The sequence below is a fragment of the Amblyomma maculatum genome, chromosome 1, assembly GCF_055883805.1.
Source record: "Amblyomma maculatum isolate TAMU_Amacu chromosome 1, ASM5588380v1, whole genome shotgun sequence".
Classification (NCBI taxonomy): Eukaryota; Metazoa; Arthropoda; class Arachnida; order Ixodida; family Ixodidae; genus Amblyomma; species Amblyomma maculatum.
In genome coordinates, this window is record NC_139344.1 from 37,723,612 (window position 1) to 37,742,760 (window position 19,149).

Sequence of the window (19,149 nt, forward strand, 5' to 3'; positions counted from 1 at the left end):
CGGGCCGCAATACTTCTAGCGCATGCCGTTGTCGGATGGGAGGGGGATTGGCGACGGCTCCGTGCCCCAAGGTCTCACACAGCGCATACGTCTTCACGCGCCTGCTAGGGTGCTTCTGCTGCTTCTGCGCCGATGCCACGCTTCCGTAAAACGAAGGAGGGGCTCTCTACAGCAGCTTCCACGAGGGACCCTCCTGTACGCATCTCTTTGCAGCGCTCCTATTCGGCAGCTGCCTACCATGTGATCAAAGACGTTCGAGCAGCTCCGGACCTATTGCGCTTCGAGAAAGAAGCAACACCGGCCAGAACTGGTTTCAAGTTTGGGCGAAGGGAAGGCAGCCTCCGAACAACGAACGCGTCAGTGGCGAACTTTCCCGCATCCTCGGAGCTTTCTTTGTTCGCGTTTGCAAGTCGTGCTGCTGCTATCCTCACGATTCCGGATGTGCCTACGTTGCTGCTGGCTTGCATTCCGGCGCTACATCCTGCAAGATGACGACGAAGCAGCGGCGTGCCCTACCGCTTTCCGACAAGCTGGAGATAATTCGTCGCGTTGGCCGCGGCGAAAAAAAGTCTGACGTTGCCGCGCATTTCAAGATTCCGCGGAGCACGTTAAGCACCATTTTGAAAAACCAGTCGGCCATCAGAGGCAATGCACAGGAACGACCAAATGGTGACGGCTTTCGCCACCGCAAGCCGGCTTAGGACCAAGTAGAGAAAGCGCTGTACCAATGGTTCTTGGACGTTCGCGCGCGAAATCTGCTGGTCTCTGGCCCCATGCTACAACAGAAGGCAAAAGATTTTGCCTTCGTCCTGGACGTCGAGGGGTTTACAGCGGGCAGTGGTTGGCTCCAACGATTTAAAGACCGCTACTCCATCACCGGGAAGGTGGTTGCAGGTGAAAGCCAAGCAGTGGACGCTGAGAGGGCTGAAAAGTGGGTGCAAGACGTGTGGCGTGCTGTCACGGAGAGATACGAACCGTGCAATATTTTTAACACCGACGAGACTGCCTTGTTTTGGCAACTGCTGCCGAGCAGAACCTTGGCGCTAAAGAATGAGAAGTGCCATGGCGGCAAATTGAATAAGGCCCGAGTCACCGTTCTTCTCACGACAAACATGGACGGTTCATCAAAGCTGCGGCCGCTTGTCATAGGCAAGTTCAAGTCTCCTATGTGCCTGCGAGGATGCACTTCACTCCCAGTCACATACAACTCAAATTCTAAGGCCTGGATGACCAGAACTTTGTTCGAAGCGTGGCTGCGTGGCTGGGACGAGGAACTTGCAACGAGCGGGCGAAAGATTTGCCTCCTCCTCGATAACTGTTCTGCGCACCACTGCGGCGTCACGCTCAAGAACATCGAGCTTTGTTTCCTGCCACCGAACGCAACAGCGGTTTTGCAGCCCCTCGATCAGGGGATCATCCGCGCTTTCAAGCTGGGCTACAGGAAACGCGTCGTTGAGCGGCTGTTGGTGAAATTGCGGGTTAACAACGAGCTCAAGATTAATTTGCTGGCCGCAATAGAAATGATTAACCGTGCCTGGCAAGACGTGACGCAATCCACAATCCGCAACTGCTTCCACCATGCTGGACTATGTCGAAAGGATGCAGAAGCTGCTAGTGAAGCGCGCACTGTGCAAGATGACAGCGATGTTGCCACGCTGTGGGAAGAACTCGCTGATGTTCCGGACGCTGTGCCCGAAGAAGTTGCCCTGGAGGATTTTCTCACTGTTGACGACAACGTAGCCGTGACAGCGAGCCCATTGGACTCGGAAATTGTTGCCGACATGCTGGCATCTGGTGCGAACGAGGAGACCGAGGAGCCGCTGCCGGAGGACGATCGCCCTCGCCCGACGTTGCACGAAGCCCTCGCTGCTACCGATCTGCTGCGCCGATACTGCTCCGGAATACAGGGAAGCGGACTGGAGTTTGTGGAAATGATGTCGCGTGTGGAAAGTGCGATTCTCGCTGATGGAGTTAAATGCAGTGTTCAGGCGAAGATCACTGCCTACTGCAAATAAGTGAGCATTTATCTGCAATAAATTTCTTTTGTAGATTCACGATGAGCGGCACGGTTTTTCTTTAGTTAGTGCGTTTTCGCTGCGCTGTCTGGACATCGTGTATAACGAATTTGGTAACGAAGTTCGTTATAAACGGGTTTGATTATAGCGAAATACATTATATAGCGAACAAATTGCGTTGAATTACGCAGTTCGTTATAACCGGGTTTGACTGTAGCTCGGATCGAGCAGGATATTTAAGTATGGTATATAATATGGTATATGGAGTTTAATGTCCCAAATTGGATTCGGCTATGAGGGGTGCAAAATAAGCAGAATAAGATGATGCGTATCTGAATAAAAATGTTTCAAGTATATTAAAAAAATATCCGCAAATCGCTTATATTTCGCTGCCAGCGATCGTGGAGAGCATTGCATTTACGCTCATGCACCTCTCTTATAGAGCAAAGAGAACAAATGAAAGCATTCTTAAAAGCCTTCACGTATATATTAACCTGTGAATGACCTTGAAGCATCTATGCGATGAAACAGACGTGAAACTTTTTTTTTCATCATCCAGCGTGAAACAGTTGTCTATAGGCAAATGTTACAAAGAACTAATAGACTGAATTCTTCTTATTCGATGAAATTCTGTCACTTAAATTGCAGGTACAGTGAGCTAAAAATATGATTTCTAGTTTTCTGTAGTTGCCGGTAATATTGTTCTTTAGAGTGAAGAGGCTTGGAGCAGTGGAAAGCCCATCAAAAGAGCCGTCATATGAAAAACTCACTTCCAGTCATTCATATTGTTACATATATGCCCTGCGCGTTGCTGGATGTTGAAGAAGAGGACGATAAACAGTAGTGACGTGAAAGAAAGACGAAGCTGAAGAAACCGTTGGGACTTGCCTGAACACTTGCTGTGTTCTGCTCTACTGTGCTGTGAACGCTTGCCCATCACCTGCTGTGGTTTCCTGTGGAGCAGGATGACGTCGTGGAGAAGAAACGCAGCCACGTCAGTTGCACAGCTGGTAGGTATCGCACGTACGACAGCGTCCGCCGCCGCTTCTTTTGGCCGGGCCTCTATCGCTCTGTTCGTCGTTACGTGGCTTCTTGTGACCGGTGTTAGCGACGGAAGAAGCCATCGGTGTTGCCTGCTGGATACCTGCAGCCGATCGACATTCCAGTAGACCCGTTTTCCCGAGTTGGCCTTGATCTCCTCGGGCCTTTCCCACTCTCTTTGTCGGGGAATAAATGGATTGCGGTGGCCACGGATTATACTACGCTCTACGCTGTCACCCGAGCGATACCTACCAGCTGTGCAACTGACATGGCTGCGTTTCTTCTCCACAACGTCATCCTGCTCCATGGTGCTCCACGCCAGCTGCTCACTGACCGTGGCTGTTGCTTTCTTGCTCGAGTAGTCGACGAAATTCTCCGGTTCTGCTCCATTAAGCACTATTTCACCACCGCTTACCATCCACAAACGAACAGCCTCACTGAATGCCTCAACCGCACGCTCAGGGACATGTCAATGTATGTATCGGATGATCACCGTGACTGGGATGTTACTTTGCATATACAGTTGAACCCGGATATATCGAACTCGAAGGGGATCGCGAAATAGTTCGATATATCGATAATTCGATATACAGAAATCGGCTTGGGACGGCACTTACGATGCGAAGAAACAATACTCTATTTGTCGCGTAATCAACTCACTCGCATAATGAACCCACCCTCCACTTTTGCACTCGAGAATTTTGAAAAAAAAAAAAAAAAAAGCGTTAAGGCCAGCTCGCTCACATGCAAGCGATTAAGCGATCTCGGCGACCAGCGGCAGCGACAGAGCAAAACATTTCTAACTTGTTGGAACCCTCTGCAGTACGAGCCACCGCGGCAGCTCAAAACAAGGTTTCTGTGTCACTGCGGCAGAAATCGCCAGCGTTATCGCTTGCATATGTCGCACTCCGTTTCGGTCGTCTCATCCACAGCTCATTTCTTGGCAGCGTGCCAAGATGCTGCGCAGCAATAACGTCGCGGCGTGTTTATCTTTTGATAGCTCCTGCTGCGGCGGGGAGCAAACTTGGCAGACTGCCCGTGATGGCTTGATTGCACAAGCCTGGTTCGATTCATCACGCCGCGCTTGGGGTGGGCGTAGTCTACTGCCACAAAATCATTGGAAAGCGTGATAAAGTAGCTGCAAATGCTGTTTGAAGCGAAAAATGCTAAAAGCCGGTGTCATGATCGCAGCTGACCACGTGCTTTCGTTGATTCATACATGCAAGGATAAACGACTCCCGCAAAAAAAAAAAAAAAAATTTGCCGCTTAACTTCCGCAGGCGCCATAGCCACGTCAGCCACTGTGGCGCGCAGAGGGTTCGCAACACACGCTGGAGAAAGCGTCCGACATTCTGTCTGAAAACGGGCTGAGCTGGCTCGTAGCGCGTGCTACTGCGAACGAAGGCCGGTAAAGAGGAAGAAGAGAGATAGCTCGACAAAAGAATGGGCCCACCCTTGCGCTTTGCTCTATCGCGTTTTTCCCCTCTCGTTCCCACCGGTTCTCTCTGGTTCATTCATTCTCATTCCTTCCGCGTGTGGCTTGAAAACGTCACGCGGCAAACGGCCGAGGGTGATGCGATCGTCTTTGGGGAAGGCACACTTTCCAGTGCGTGGGGCGGAGTTCGATATATCGAACGGCCGGTGAGATTGAGTTCGATATATTGCGCAGCTTTCCTATACTTTTACATGGGATTTTCAAGGGAATATTCCGTGAGTTCGATATAACCAAAATTCGACATATCCGGGTTCGACTGTACTTCCTCCCGTCACGACACAATGGGCTACTCCCCCTTCTATCTTCTATACGGCCGCGACCCTCCCCTTCCGTTTGACAGCGTACTGCCTCCCACCGTTAATGCCAGCTCCTATGTTCGTGACGCCATATCTCGAGCTGACGCCGCCCGGATTATTGCTCTCCGCCGACTAGCTTCCTCCCAAAATTCCCAGAAACGCCGCCATGATTCTCGTCACCGCGATGTCCACTACTCTCCGGGCTCTCTCGTCTTGATCTGGACTCCCACTCGTAGAGTTGGGCTGTGTGAGAAGCTCTTGCCACGCTACGCAGGACCCTACCGTGTCTTACGGTCAGTCACTCCTGTGACATATGAGATCACCCCTGTGCATCCGCCGCAACAGTCCGCTATGCCACGTACCGAGATCGTTCATGTCGCCCGAATGAAGCCGTACTACACCTGCAGTAGTTCGACATAATGCGCACCGAGACTGCTTTTCGTGGGGGGGTAATGTTACATATATGCCCTGCGCGTTGCTGGATGTTGAAGAAGACGACGATAAACAGTAGTGACACGAAAGAAAGACAAAGCTGAAGAAACCATTGGGACTTGCCTGAACACTTGCTGTGTTCTGCTCTACTGTGCTGTGAACGCTTGCCCATCACCTGCTGTGGTTTCCTGTGCTAGCCTTCTGCCCCGTATCAATATTGTTGTCCTCCTTTCGTGCGCTAGCAATAGGCCCGAGAGTTGAACAGTGTTGACTATTAGTTCTTTTATATGTTGCGCTTTCTCATTATCATTTAACTTAATCAGACACTACAGCTGCTCGCTGTAGCCGCACGCATTTGAGGCCGCGGCGAAGGAAGCCAATGCAGCTCTTCGCCGAGTAATTCCAGCAGTAATTGGCTCCAAAAGTGCTGAACAACTCTCCAAGCATAAACCAAACCATTTCTACGTGCACGCGAATCTTATGCTTCAGAATATTCGCACATGTAAACTGGTTTCAAAGGCAGCGTCACTTGGCGCTGTGTAGGCACGCTGGGTTTTTGCCTACACCCCATGTCGCTGCTGATCGCAGCGCCACCTTTGTTTACAAACATGACGCTTGTCTATACATAGCATTCATTGATTATAAAAAAGACATTTGACTGAGTAGAAAACACGGCTGTCATGCAGGCATTGTGAAATCAGGGTGTTGATGAGCCGTACGGGAAAGTACTGGAAGATATACAGTCAACGACCGATAATTCGGACTCCACGGGGAATGTAAACCAGTCCGAAATATCGAATGTCCGAAAAAACAAATGAAGCAAAAAATACCTGTTTATTTACATTTTAGGGTGCCTGTTTCGGGAAGAATTTGTCGATGCGTTGCTGCACGCACTTCCGCTTACGTGCAACCAAATCTGTCTGTATGTGAACTGAAATCCTTCGATGCCAAGCTGCAGTGCGAGTGTCTCAGCCTTATGCTTCAAAAGGTGGCCAGAAACAGGAACACGCTGGGCGACAGTAGCGTTAAGCCAGATGTTCAACGCTTCTTCCAACTTCGGGTAAAGGCCTTGTCGCAGCCTTTTCTGTTCAGCTGTTGTTGTCTTCTCCGTGGCCTCAAGAATCTTGGACCTATTCTTCATATAGTCCGATATCGTTTGCTTGGAGATGTTGAACTCACGGGCCGATGGCGAAGACGCGGGGAGGCCAAACATGCCCGAGGGCCAGTCATGCGGAGTGGAGCGCCGCCTGCTGTTCTCCCGTCCCAACTGTCCTGTCGCACCGCCGCCTCCGTGCCGACGGCGCACCGTTCGCCGATCACGGAGGCCACAGTCGCTTATTGCGAGTAGGCGCCAAAGGAAGGCGCTCGTCTCCTTTCTTCCTTTCTTTTTTTTTTTAACTAGGAACGGCGGCGGGGGAAGCGCGCGCATCGAGGCACCCTGTTTAGAGTCCGGATTATCGAATATAGAGCCGGAGGCTGTCCGAAATATCGGTCGTCCTTACACATCATGTTTATGGGGCCAGTGGCGGTGCCGCAGAGCTGTCCGAATAAACGAGCATGTCCGAACTATCAGCGTCCGATTTATCGGTCGGCGACTGTATATAGTGGCTGCACAGCAGCCATAGTTCTGCATAAAGAAAGTAACAAAATTCCTATAAAGAAATGTGTTAGGCAAGGAGACACGATCTCCCCAGTACTATACATAGCTTGCTTAGAGGAAATATTCAGAGATGGAATGGGAGCAGTTAGGGATAAGGGTAGATGGAGAATTCTTCAGTAATCTGCGATAGGCTGATGACATTGCCTTGCTAAGTAACTCTGGGGATGAACTGCAAAGAATGATTGATGACCTAGACAGGAAAAGTAGAATGCTAATACTCGAATTCTATTTATTGCACTTGCAAATAGTACAGAGCATGCTGGCTAGCTATACATCAAGGTTTTCCTTGGAAGGGCAAGGCTACGTAAGAAGGACTCCTAACTCACCGGCTGGGGAATGGGGATGCGACTTCGGCGGTGGACGCGCCGGGAATATGGCGGCCAGGATCTCCCGTGCGCGCCACATTCTTCGGACAAAGCCATACCACGGCGTCTGCCGCAGGAAACGGCAAGAGCGTGCAGTATTTACCGGTCGCTTTGCTGTTGGGAACCAGAAGACGGGAGGTCGTGCACGACAGGGCCTCCCGTGTGCGCCGCGCACTCCATGCCTGCTATCCCCCAGCATTTGCTGGAAGAGGAGGCGGGAGACGATCCGCTCGCGTTGCTGGCTGGATCCAGAAGCTCTCTGTCTCATCTTCTCGTGGGGCTCTGCGTAGACATCTTGGTAGCGCACCTATCGGTGGTCTCCTTCTCCCAAGGGAAGGTGATTACCTCCTCTCCCAGCCAGCGCTGCCACAACGTTCGCTGGGGTGGTGGTGATCGGCCGCAGCAAAGGGGAAGACAACTGGTTTTCCATAGTGGTAACAGCAGACCCGGACCATGAAAAAGAAATAACAAGGAGAATAAGATTGTGATGGAGCGCATTTGGCTAGCACTCGCAGATTATGACTAGCAGTTTACCGGTACCGCTCAAGAGGAAGGTATACAACAGTTGCATCCTACCTGTACTCACCTGTGGGCCTGAAACAGGGAGGCTAACGAAAAAGATTCTACTTAAGTTGAGGACAACGCAGATAGCTATGGAATGAAAAATGGTAGGGGTATACGTTAAGAGATAGGAAGCGTGCAGAGTGGGTCAGAGAAATAACTCAAGTTAGGGACATTCTAGTAGAAATCAAGAAAAAGAAATGGGCATGGGCAGGACATATAGTGCGAAGAGAGGATAACCGATGGTAGCTTAGGGCAACAAACTAGATTTCAAGGGAAGGAAAGCATAGCAGGGGCGGCAGAAAGTTATGTGGATGGATGAGGTTAAGAAGTTCGCAGGGGTCACGTGGATGCAGCTAGCACAGGACCGGGTTAATTGGAGCAATATGGGAGAGGCCTTCGCCCTGCAGTGGGTATATTCCGGATTATGGTGATGATGATGAGCATGCTCGTGTGTCTTTTTTAGGTAGTTTTGCTCGATCAACTTTTGATGAAGTGAGCACATTTTAATGGTCCCTTCAAGTTCACAATAAAAGGTGTCGGCTTTACATAATAAGTGCATATATAGCAGCTGTACCTCACTGTTGCCCACGTGTGGGGCAAAGCATGAAGGCTAACAAAAAGGGCACAATTTAAATTAAGGACAATGCAGCTATGCAGCGAGCTACGGAAAGGATAAGGACAGATGTAGCGTTACGAGACAGGAAGCTTACTTAGTGGGTCAGTGAACAAACGTGAGTTGATGACATTCTGTTATAGATCGAGAAGGAATGGTCATGGGCAGGTTATGTAATGCGAAGGCAAGATAGCCGATGGCCTATAATGCTGAAAGAGCGGATTCCAAAGGAAGGCAAACGTAGCAATTGACAACAGAAAGTCAGATGGCATGATGAAATTGGGAACTTTTGGGATAACGTGGCTGCAGCTGGCACAGGATCGGGTTAATTGAGGAGATATGGGAGAAGCCCTTGCCCTGGATTGCGTGTAGTCAGGCTGATGACGAAGACGATGAGGACTGTACATAAGAGGTGTGCACCTCGGCCATACTTACTTATGGTGCTGAAATTCGGAGGCTAACGAAAGGGCTTGCAATCAGATTGAAGGGAGTGGAGCAATATATGCAGAGGAAAAGGATAGCAGTAATGTCAAGAAACCGGGAGGGAGCAGTATGAAGAAAGCCAACGGTGTTTGAAACCGAGGAAAGCATGGGGAAATTTTTTTTTTTTTTTCATTTGTGGGGCGTCGACCAGCGAGAATTTAGTATTGTAACCCTTTTTCGCCCGACAGGTACCCGATTTAAAAAGTAGAAGGGAAAAAAAACAACCACATGCCACGAATATGATCAGAAACCACGACCTCCGCACATTTTCTGTGGTGCTCTGCTTACCGAGCTGTGACAGCAGCTGTGAAGTTTTTTACTTGCACATAACGTTGCACATAACGTAACCTTGAGAAAGTTCACCCGTGCCGTCCTCGAGCATATTGCCACATGTATGAACATCCCATTTTCCCTCGAGTACTATATAAGCGAGATCAATCAGCGAGGAGGGAAGACGCGTGAGAACCCTCTTTTGCTTCATGCGATGTCAAGACTGCCAGAATTGAAGCACTCAAAGATGAGAAAATGGACATGGGTAGGACATATAATGCAAAGGGATAACAGATATTGTGTTAAGTTAGCAGAATGGATTTCAAGAGAACGAAATCATAGCAGGGGGCAGTACAGAGTTCGGTGGGCAGATGAGGTTAGCACATTTGTAGTGTAGTCATACAATGGCTGCAACTGGGGCATAATTAGCATTTAGTGGGCAAGTCCTTTGCCTGCAGCAGGCATCACCTAGCTGATTATGATGGTGATGAAATAGGCTGTAAGTTCTTAATCTACATGTACTGGTTGCTCTGTGGTAGTTACAAAGCTCCCACCCGACGTCACAGCATTGATATTCTAGTCTTATATCTTAGACAGCAGCCAGCAAGCACTTTTGTCCATGTTTAATAGTATATCAGATATCAAGATCTACCTTGCTTTCCTTGTCTGAACACATAGTGCTAATTTTTGGAAGCTCTTTCATGATACATTTTCACTGTTATACCGTGTGAGAGAACTAAAGCTTTAGCTGGTTAACTTTGGTGCTGTGGAGAAAGTTTTGGTGGCATTTGCAACATTCCCATATTACAGTAATGCATGTTAATGCAAATTACAAAATGTATTGGTGTGACCCCAGTGTCAGTAATGGTACAGTCACCGCTGACATTTTGGACTTAATGTGATCCGGGAAATGGCCCGAATAATCGAATGGTTCGAAATATGCATGAACTTAAAAAAGAAACATTACTTTCTGCAAACAATCGGCTTTAAAAATTATGAATTTTGCTGCTCCCCATGCTTGGTTTATATGTCAATAATGGGGAGTTACAAACTGTGTTCTGCTTCTGTACACCGCCCATACGCACATCATTTGTACGCACATCATTCCTCCGGATGCGGCGGGCGCGGCCGCCAGTGCGCGCGCACTGATTATTCCCGATGCGCTAGGTGTGCGTGCCACCAGGAACCACGCAACTTGCTCAAGGCGATCTCCTCATGCGCAGTGATGCCGCACAAGAAATGGATCACTCTAACATATAACCACTACAGTAGACTCCCGTTAAGACGAACTCGCAACCCTCGGTTAAGATGAACAGTGGAGGTCGTCTGTTTGGTGCCCCATAGAGTCAATGCAAAAAAAATCCGCTTAAGATGAACACGTTGCAATCGCTAATCGGTTAAGATGAATTTTCACGGCGGGCCGCACCCCACCCGCGCAGCTTACTTGACCGTCTGAGCAGCGCTTCAGCGGAAAGAAAAAAAAAAAAAAGCTTTTCAGTGCCACGATCATCCGTGTCGCCGACGCACGCAGACCCAAGCACATCGGCATCGGAAATGCGATTCTACGAAGGCGGAAGAGTGCCGCTGCTCGTCCTCGCCCACCGTTCCCCCGCTCACTTCTTTTGTCCCCGCAGTAGGAGTAAGTTCGCGTTTCACGTCGCGCCGGCTGTCTTGGTATGACCTTGGGCAAGGACGAAACAGAGCGCAGAGAGGAAGAGATAGAGAAAAAAAAAAAAAAAGAGCATGCGCGGCCCGGCCAGCAAAACTAGCAAAACGCGGGAAAAAATATGGTGAGAAGAAAAAGCAGCCAATGACGTTTCCCAATGGTGATCACGTGATAGTGTCGTCATGCCAGTGCTACCGAGCTCCGCGCCTTTGCTGACTGCCAACGACGCCTACTACGCAGTGCACAGATCCATTGTTCGTGGCGGGTGTGCGCGTCGTGTCCCGCAATTTCCTACCAGGCTGTACGCTGTCACCTCGTGGTGTGCACTGTTTGTTTTCGTGCTCGCCGTGTTCGCCGTGTTGCTACTATGGCTAGTCGGCCAACAACTCGAAAAAAGCCGCTTGAGCTTCGTGAGAAGGCCGAGAGAGAGAGAGAGAGCAGAACTTTTTATTGATTCCAGCGGATGAAGAGGCTCCGGCCCTCCGTCGCTTGGGATGGATGGCGGGTGCCCCGCCTCAGACGCAGGCCGGCAGACGTTGTTGGCCGGCGGCGTCCCAGGCCAGCTGGATGGCGGCTAGCTGGAGCTCAGGGTCCGAGCAGCGCAGCATGGTCTCCCAGAGTTGCGGCGTCAGATTTAGACCCCTCCCGGAAGAAAAGGGGCAGTCCCAGATGATGTGTTCGAGGGTCCCTCTCGAGTCACAGTTTGCACACAATTCAGATCTTTCTCCTGGGAGCATATGGCTCACCAGGAGCGGGTGCGGAAATGTCCCAGTCTGAAGGCGACGCCAGGCGACGGCCTGCCTGAAATTTAGGGTAGGGGCTGGCGCAGCAGCCACCCGTCTACTGAGTCTATAATGCTGCAGAATTTCTGTGTAAGATTTGGCACACTCTATGGTCCCCGCTCCAAGTCCGCCCTCTCTGCCGCCGGCTCGGTGGTAGAGCCCTCGAGCCATGGCATGGGCGGATTCGTTGCCGGGAACGCCAGTGTGCGATGGAGTCCAAATCAGCTGTATAGTTCTCGAGATTGGTGATTGCTGTAAAGTTTTAACCGAAGTTTGCGCCGGCCGGCTTTCAAAGACTGAATTAGCACGCAAGTTCGGCATCGCGAAAAGTACCGTGAGCGGTATCGTGAAGGACGAAGTGCGGATTACCAGTGCTTTGGAAGATGGTTAGTTTGCGCCGAAGCGGAAGAGTATGCGCATAGCTATGCACAAAGACCTTGAAGACGTTCTGCTTGCCTGGGTGAAGAGAGCGCGCAGTGCGAATTTGCCAGTGAATGGAGTGCTACTGAAAGCTAAGGCGGAAGAAATTGCCCTGCGACTGAATGTCGAGTTTACGTGCAGCGATGGGTGGCTCGTCGACCGTTTTCGGAAAAGGCATGGACTGGCCTTTCGTTGTGTTGTCGGCGAGGCCGCTGCAGTGGATGAAGCGGTCTGCAGCGATTGGAGGCAGAACAAGATGAATGAACTCATGGACGAATATGACCCTTAAGATATATACAATGTGGACGAAACTGCGCTTTTCTACCAGCTACTCCCAAATAAAACGCTCGCATTTGCTGGTGATGACTGCGTGGCGGGCAAACGGAGCAAGCTTCGAGTAACGGTCCTCGTGGGCGCAAATATGACTGGGACTGACAAAGTAAAGTTGCCGGTGATTGGCAAATCTAAAGCACCACACTGCTTTAAAAACATAAAAACGCTGCCGGTCACGTACATGGCTAATTCAAAAGCATGGATGACGCAGGCACTTTTCGAGCAGTGGCTTCAAGAGATGGATCGCCACTTCCAGAGACAGAAAAGAAAAGTTCTCATTGTTGTTGACAACTGTCCCGGACACGGCCACGTCGCTGGACTTCATGCCATCCGACTGGAGTTTCTACCAGCGAATACAACGGCGAAGCTGCAGCCTATGGAACAGGGAGTAATAAGTAGCTTGAAGAGGCACTATTGTCACTCTCTGCTGCAAAGGGTGCTGATTTGCATGGAGAGCAGTAAGGAGTACACAGTTAACCTGTTAAGTGCTGTCCACTTACTGACGAGCGCCTGGGAGCAGGTTACTCAAGCCACTATTGGCAACGCCTTCCGCCATGCAGGATTTGTGGCGCTTAGTGATTGCTCAGTGCAGAATGACTGTGATACTACGAATGAGGACCACACTGTGAACTTGGAGGACAGAAGCATTGTTTCTGCGCTGAGCAGTAAGGGTGTGTTCATTGACATCAGTGTGTATGTCAGCATTGACGAAAGTGTGGAAACATGTAGGGCTGACACACTGGACGCTCTGATTGAAGAAGTGCTTGACCTACCATCGGAAACTGCTGCTGAAGATGACAGCTTGAATGTTATGCCTGAATCTGCACTAGTTACCTGTGATGCAGCTGATGCCTGCCTAGACACTTTAGTGCAGTTTTTTTAACAGTGTGAGGGCACTGAAGGGTATCTTCAAAAGTTAAGCGAGATTTTCACGACTGACTCACAAAAAAAATAACAGACTGGGTAACAGTCAACAATGCCTGGTGTCTTACTACTGCAAAGTGTAGTAGACAATCATTAGTTCAATAAATGCTTGTATTGCAGTTTATTTTCCTGAAAGGCCATTTTATTCGTTTGTCCTCATATACGAGGTATTTGGACACACTCTGCATGCTCAAACATCATTTTTGGAAGCACTCCTGATTAGACGAACAATTTTCATGGTCCTTTGGAGTTCGTCTTAAAGGGAGTCTACTGTATAACTTTCCTGTTAAACTATCTCAGACTATTTCAACCAGTCATGCTTTCGTCATGTCTGTGCCACTTCACTAATGTGATGCAGCTGCAGGTCATGTTCATGCCATGAACAAAGGCATGCGCCATGCTGTGCAAAAACATTCAGTTTCCATGGGTAACAACAGTCGCGGATGTCATGAGATTGAACTCACGGGGGAAAAGCGGGTGGAACAAGAAGCTCCGTGATGCCTCCCTTCCCCCCTCCCCCTACGCTTTGTGCTACGGGCGGAGGCGGTGTTGAAGCCACGGCGGATGATGCTCACATTTCATGTTTAGTGCAATTGCATGCTCTCTGTAGGCCACTGCAATAACAACAAAGAGCGTACCGTTATTGCTACTGCCTCAAATGGCAATGATGAACAAACAGCCAACCTAGTCCATCCGAATGACTCTGCATAAATCCAAGATAGCACCTTTCATGGCTGCACAAAATGTGTCCATATCATGCCAAAGAAACGCGTCTTTGACAGAAAAACAATCTCCACAGTATTGCTGCCAGCAATTTTTGAACGAGAAATCGAACTTTTTGGCTCCACAGGTTAGATATGGAGGCGCTAAGTAATGTGAATTTGCCTCTTCTTAATGATAGGCATAGAAAAAATTCATGTGGAATTGCAGTATGTAAGTAAATGCAAAAATTGAGTGAACACGACAGTATATCAATGAAGGTAATTTAGTGAACACGAACTCACCCAGGAACAGGCTTTACCTAATTGCTTTGTGACAGTGAAGCCTTAAATGTTGTGCAAATATTGTGAAGGGAAAAAAAGCTGGCAAATATTGTGAAATGCCTAAAAAAATGGGGTTTTTGACCGCAACTCTTGTGGAACAGAAAATCATTTTAGCCATAGCGCTCTCTGGTCAAGCAACCCTTCCAGCATTAAAATCAAATCGTCATCAGTAATTCAGTGTTTTGGTTGCAGCGTGACGTCATTTAAATGTGACCGTGCCATTTATTTGTGCTTATATTCTACATAATGATGAAACAACTAGTCCAGCTTTATGCTGTTGGTCTGTTGGCTTGCAGTAGCATGCAGAACGCAGTAATGAACTTTAAAGCTGTTTCATTGTTTGAATATGGGTCTGTTAATTTGCAACTTTGCACTTTTGAAGATGTTAAGATTACTGATCTGACTTGTTTTCGCTTTCCTTTCCTCCATTACAACTGCACCGTCTCTAATGCTGTCTATGTGGTCTTTTCCAAATCTTTGAATGTAGGATTGTGAGTCTTCTCTGAAGGCAAAAACAGAGCAAGCTACAAAGCTGGAACAAAAGGTGGCGCAACTGACGAGCAGCCTGAAGGAGGCTGAGGCGAAGTAAGTTCCAGCTTTCCTGTGGGGTGTCATAAGAGGCTGCATGCTTCACACCTTGTTAACTTACTTATTGCCACTTTCATGCATTGATTGGTCGAATGGTTGCCCGAAGGCATGGTGTCTTTCGAAAGCAGCCAAGACGCTGCTGTCTGTGCTCTGGCCCAAAACATACCTCTTGTCTTTGGCGGCAGATACTTGTCAGATGAAAATGTGTATGTATATTCATTATGTAAGGATGTTGCAGTAGTATCAACTGCTACTTCTGGGGTGTGGACCTTCATTTTATAGTACTATTCTTTTCGTGAGCGCTTGAAATTTGTTGCTCGTTATTTTCAAGTACTGCTGTATTTTACTGACATTGGTGATGCGGATTTTTGCGCCACCCACTGGTTTAGTTGGTGGTTACTCGCTCTCATTCCTGTTCAGATAGGGTGCTTGTTTTGTTGATGGTGTTTGAAACGTTTACATTGATTGTGTGGTTGTTTGCCGCTGTGGACAACATAACATGCAAGCTTGTTTTCTTGTTTGTCTTTTCCACAGCAGCATTCTCTTTGTTGCTTGTCTTCACGGCTGCAGTGATTTCTTTATCTGCTTACTCTAGAGGCAGCTTCATGTTGATGAAAAATGTGCTGTTGCTTTAATCATTTGGTTGGGGGGGGGGGGGGGGGGGGGGGCAACATTTTGTCACTTCCACACGTGCCACTTTCTTTTGTCTGCTTGAATGGAGAAGCAAATATAGTTACAGTCATTGAATAATGTGGAAAATGACTAGTTATGTGTGTGAACATGCACTGTTCTTTATTGCCTGCTCAGTATGTGATAAAACTTATCTGCAAGAGCACACTTATCCGAGGAATATGTGGCCATGCTAGGACAAGAAAAGGAGCAAAGTATGTGCCTGTCACAACTGTATGTGTGTGTGTGCAAGCTTTTCTATTTTCCGGTTCTCTTAATTTTCATCTCGCAACGAGTGTTTCTAATGTATATATATATGCAGAGCCAATAAACAAAGCTACATCGCCTCTTATTGTGCTGTGCTTTGTAACTAGCACCTTTGTAGCAACTTAAAGGCTTTCGTTTCAAATCGGTCTTTTCAAGCTACAATATCATGAGATGTCCTCATAAGGATCTTAACGAATTACTTGGCAGATTTATTTGTGTGCTGGCAATTTTGCGGGGAGGCCTCCCTTTGTTGCCATCACTGCACTTGGGTGTCTGAGCAAATTTAAGAAGTCTAACGTTGAACAAGAATGTGCTTTCAGAGCACTCGAGAGGCATTTTTCAGGATCATATGCACCTTGCATCTCAGGTGCAGTGCGTATATTTCATTACACAGTAGAATGTTATTCCCTGTTTCTGAGATCCAGGCCTTCTGTTCTATATGTTGGGCATATAACTTTTGCAAGCATATTCAGTGCAAAGCTACAAGAGATGTTAATAAGACAAGCCTGTTGATCTAAGAGTGCCATTTCACGAACGCACCATTGATATCTCAACGGCTTCTTCCGTGGTGCCTGCTCATTCGAGCATACTTTCAGTATGCCTGCTCACATAATGATATATTTAATGCACAGGGACAGCCTTTTACGTTTCATGTTTAATACGTTTGACTGCCATCCTGTTGATGCATTACCATGCTCAAGTTGAAGCTCATACTTTCAAAGTGACCATTTGAACTTGCACCTTTATGTAGCAGTCCCATAAATATAGCCTCAAAGTTCAGCAAAAGCTTATTGATTCGAATTTAACGATACTGAAAGAAAAAAAATTAATTCTGCGAAGTTGAAATTATCGAATATACTCGAAGGCAAGAACTACATGCATTGTGGTAAATTTATTTGGCGAAAAACTGGGAAAGGGTCGCCTGCTGAAAAACAGCCGTTGCCTGCGACAATGGCTGTTTTTCGCATTGCCATCAAATGCGTTATTGCGTGCACACTGTCGGGAGCGTAAAAGCAGGACTGCTTGAAAATGGTAAGGGCCTCCCCGGCATCCTTCACGGTGCGGCGCGGTAGCGGTGGGGCCCCCTCACAAGCAGCACAAGTAGCGTGTGATGTTTCGCCGCACGATGCGCTGAATGGCACTAACCACGCGGATGGAAGCATGGAAGCACAGAAGACGCTCGGAAAGGGTCGTCTGAAATGCCGCGGTCGGTTAGTTGGCTGATGCACGGACTATAGCCGCCGCTGTCACGGTATGGTGGGAACTTCGCGAAGCTCATAAAAGCGGAACTGAAACCACTGAAACTACTTAGTCGGCCTATTATCAGAGACGGGGCCATGGGTGTTTCGTCACGCTTACCGTTGCGTGCACGGAGGCGCATGGTCAACCCAGAAACATGGAGTTGAAATTTTAGGAGGGCTATTTTGACAGTCGCTTACCATGCAAATCGTACCACAGGACGTGGCCTAGTTAGTCGGTGCGATTCGTGCGATAGCCTGACATGGGCGTCGGCTATGACCGCGCTGATCTCTGAATTTATTAAAAAAGACCAGTCAAAAGACGAAGGACAAAGAGGAAGACGAGGCACACACAACGACTGGACTAACAACTGTGCTTTATTGAAAACAGATCAGTCTCCCAAGAAAGGTAACAGGGCTTGTGCCGCTCATCCTCCAAAGTAAACACACCAATTTCTGGAGATAAGCCAGTAATCTAGCGCGCCGCTCTGAAAGGAAGCAAAGTTCCTTCTGCATCAAGGAGATGGAAGATGTGCTGATACAATTATCCCCTTGCATACTGAAGAGATACGCTTCAAGAATTTCGTGCTCCACCTTTTCCTTGCCTCTACCAACAATACTGACACTGGAAAACAGCCGGTAACAGCCACATTCCCGGCTGTGGCGAGGCAGGTTTTTCTCCGTCAGTGGGGCTCAGAGAGTTGTTATGCTCACGCAGCCTATCATAGATACACCGGCCTGTTTGGCCGATATAGACTTTTTCACAGGTCAGCGGAATCTTGTAAACCGCTCGGGTAGCACATGTGACGTAGCAGTTTTCATGCTTTGTCGTACAAACAGGACGATAGGTTCTGCCTTGCGCAACACGCGAGCAAAGGCTAGAAAGTTTACAGGGAGCTGAAAAGACGACGTTGACGTCCTGCCTCACAGCAACTTTTTTTTTTATGTTGTAGGATACCCTATGCACATAAGGCATTACTTCAAACTTTTTATTTTCAGCTGCCAAGGTATCAGTATTTTTATCATCTGGTTTCTTAATTTTTTGCAGCAACGTTTCTGCTACCACATACAAAAGCGGTTTTGTATGTGCTGGCAGAAACGTTGCTGCAAAAGATTAAGAAACCAGACGACAAAAAGAATGATACCTCGGCAGCTGAAAAGAAAACATTTGAAGTAATGCCTTATGTGCATAGGGTATCCCACAACATAACAAAGTTGCTGTGAGGCAGGGCGTCAACGTCGTCTTTTCAGCTCCCTGTAAACTTTCTAGCCTTTGCTCGCGTGTTGCGCAAGGCAGAACCTGTCGTCCTGTTTGTACGACAAAGCATGAAAACTGCTACGTCACATGTGCTACCCGAGCGGTTTACAAGATTCCGCTGACCTGTGAAAAAGTCTACATCGGCCAAACAGGCCGGTGCATCAATGATAGGCTGCGCGAGCACTACAACTCTCTGAGCCCCACTGACGGAGAAAAACCTGCCTCGCCACTGCCGGGAATGTGGCTGCTACCCGCTGTTTTCCAGCGTTAGTATTGTTGGTAGAGGCAAGGGAAAGGTGGGAGCACGAAATTTTTGAAGCGTATCTCATCAGTATGCAAGGGGATAATTGTATCAGCACATCTTCCATCTCCTTGATGTAGAAGGAACTTTGCTTCCTTTCGCAGCGGCGCTAGATTACTGGCTTATCTCCAGAAATTGGTGTGTTTACTTCGGAGGATGAGCGGCGCAAGCCCTGTTACCTTTTCTGGGAGACTGATCTGTTTTCAATAAAGCACAGTTGTTAGTCCAGTCGTTGTGTGTGCCTCGTCTTCCTCTTTGCCCTTCGTCTTTTGATTTTTTCAAGAACATGTGCCAACTGACCCAAGTGTCAACTCTGCTGGTTGGAATTTAGATGGGTCGAATTAACGAGCATTTAGTTGTAAATCTCTAAGGCCCCTCGGAACAGCTAGCAGGCAGCTGCCGCCCCCTACCCTCCGGCGCCGTCAG

General features: G+C 48.4%; 1 protein-coding gene across 1 annotated transcript in view; it reads left to right on the forward strand.

Annotated features, from left to right (window-relative positions):
- LOC146202148 (RUN and FYVE domain-containing protein 2) overlaps window positions 1-19,149 on the forward strand; it is a 77,685-nt gene that overhangs the window by 38,648 nt on the left and 19,888 nt on the right. The window contains exon 11 of the mRNA XM_084587979.1: window positions 14,890-14,987. Within this exon, the coding sequence (XP_084444105.1) occupies window positions 14,890-14,987 (98 nt within the window). The remainder of the gene's footprint in view (window positions 1-14,889; window positions 14,988-19,149) is intronic.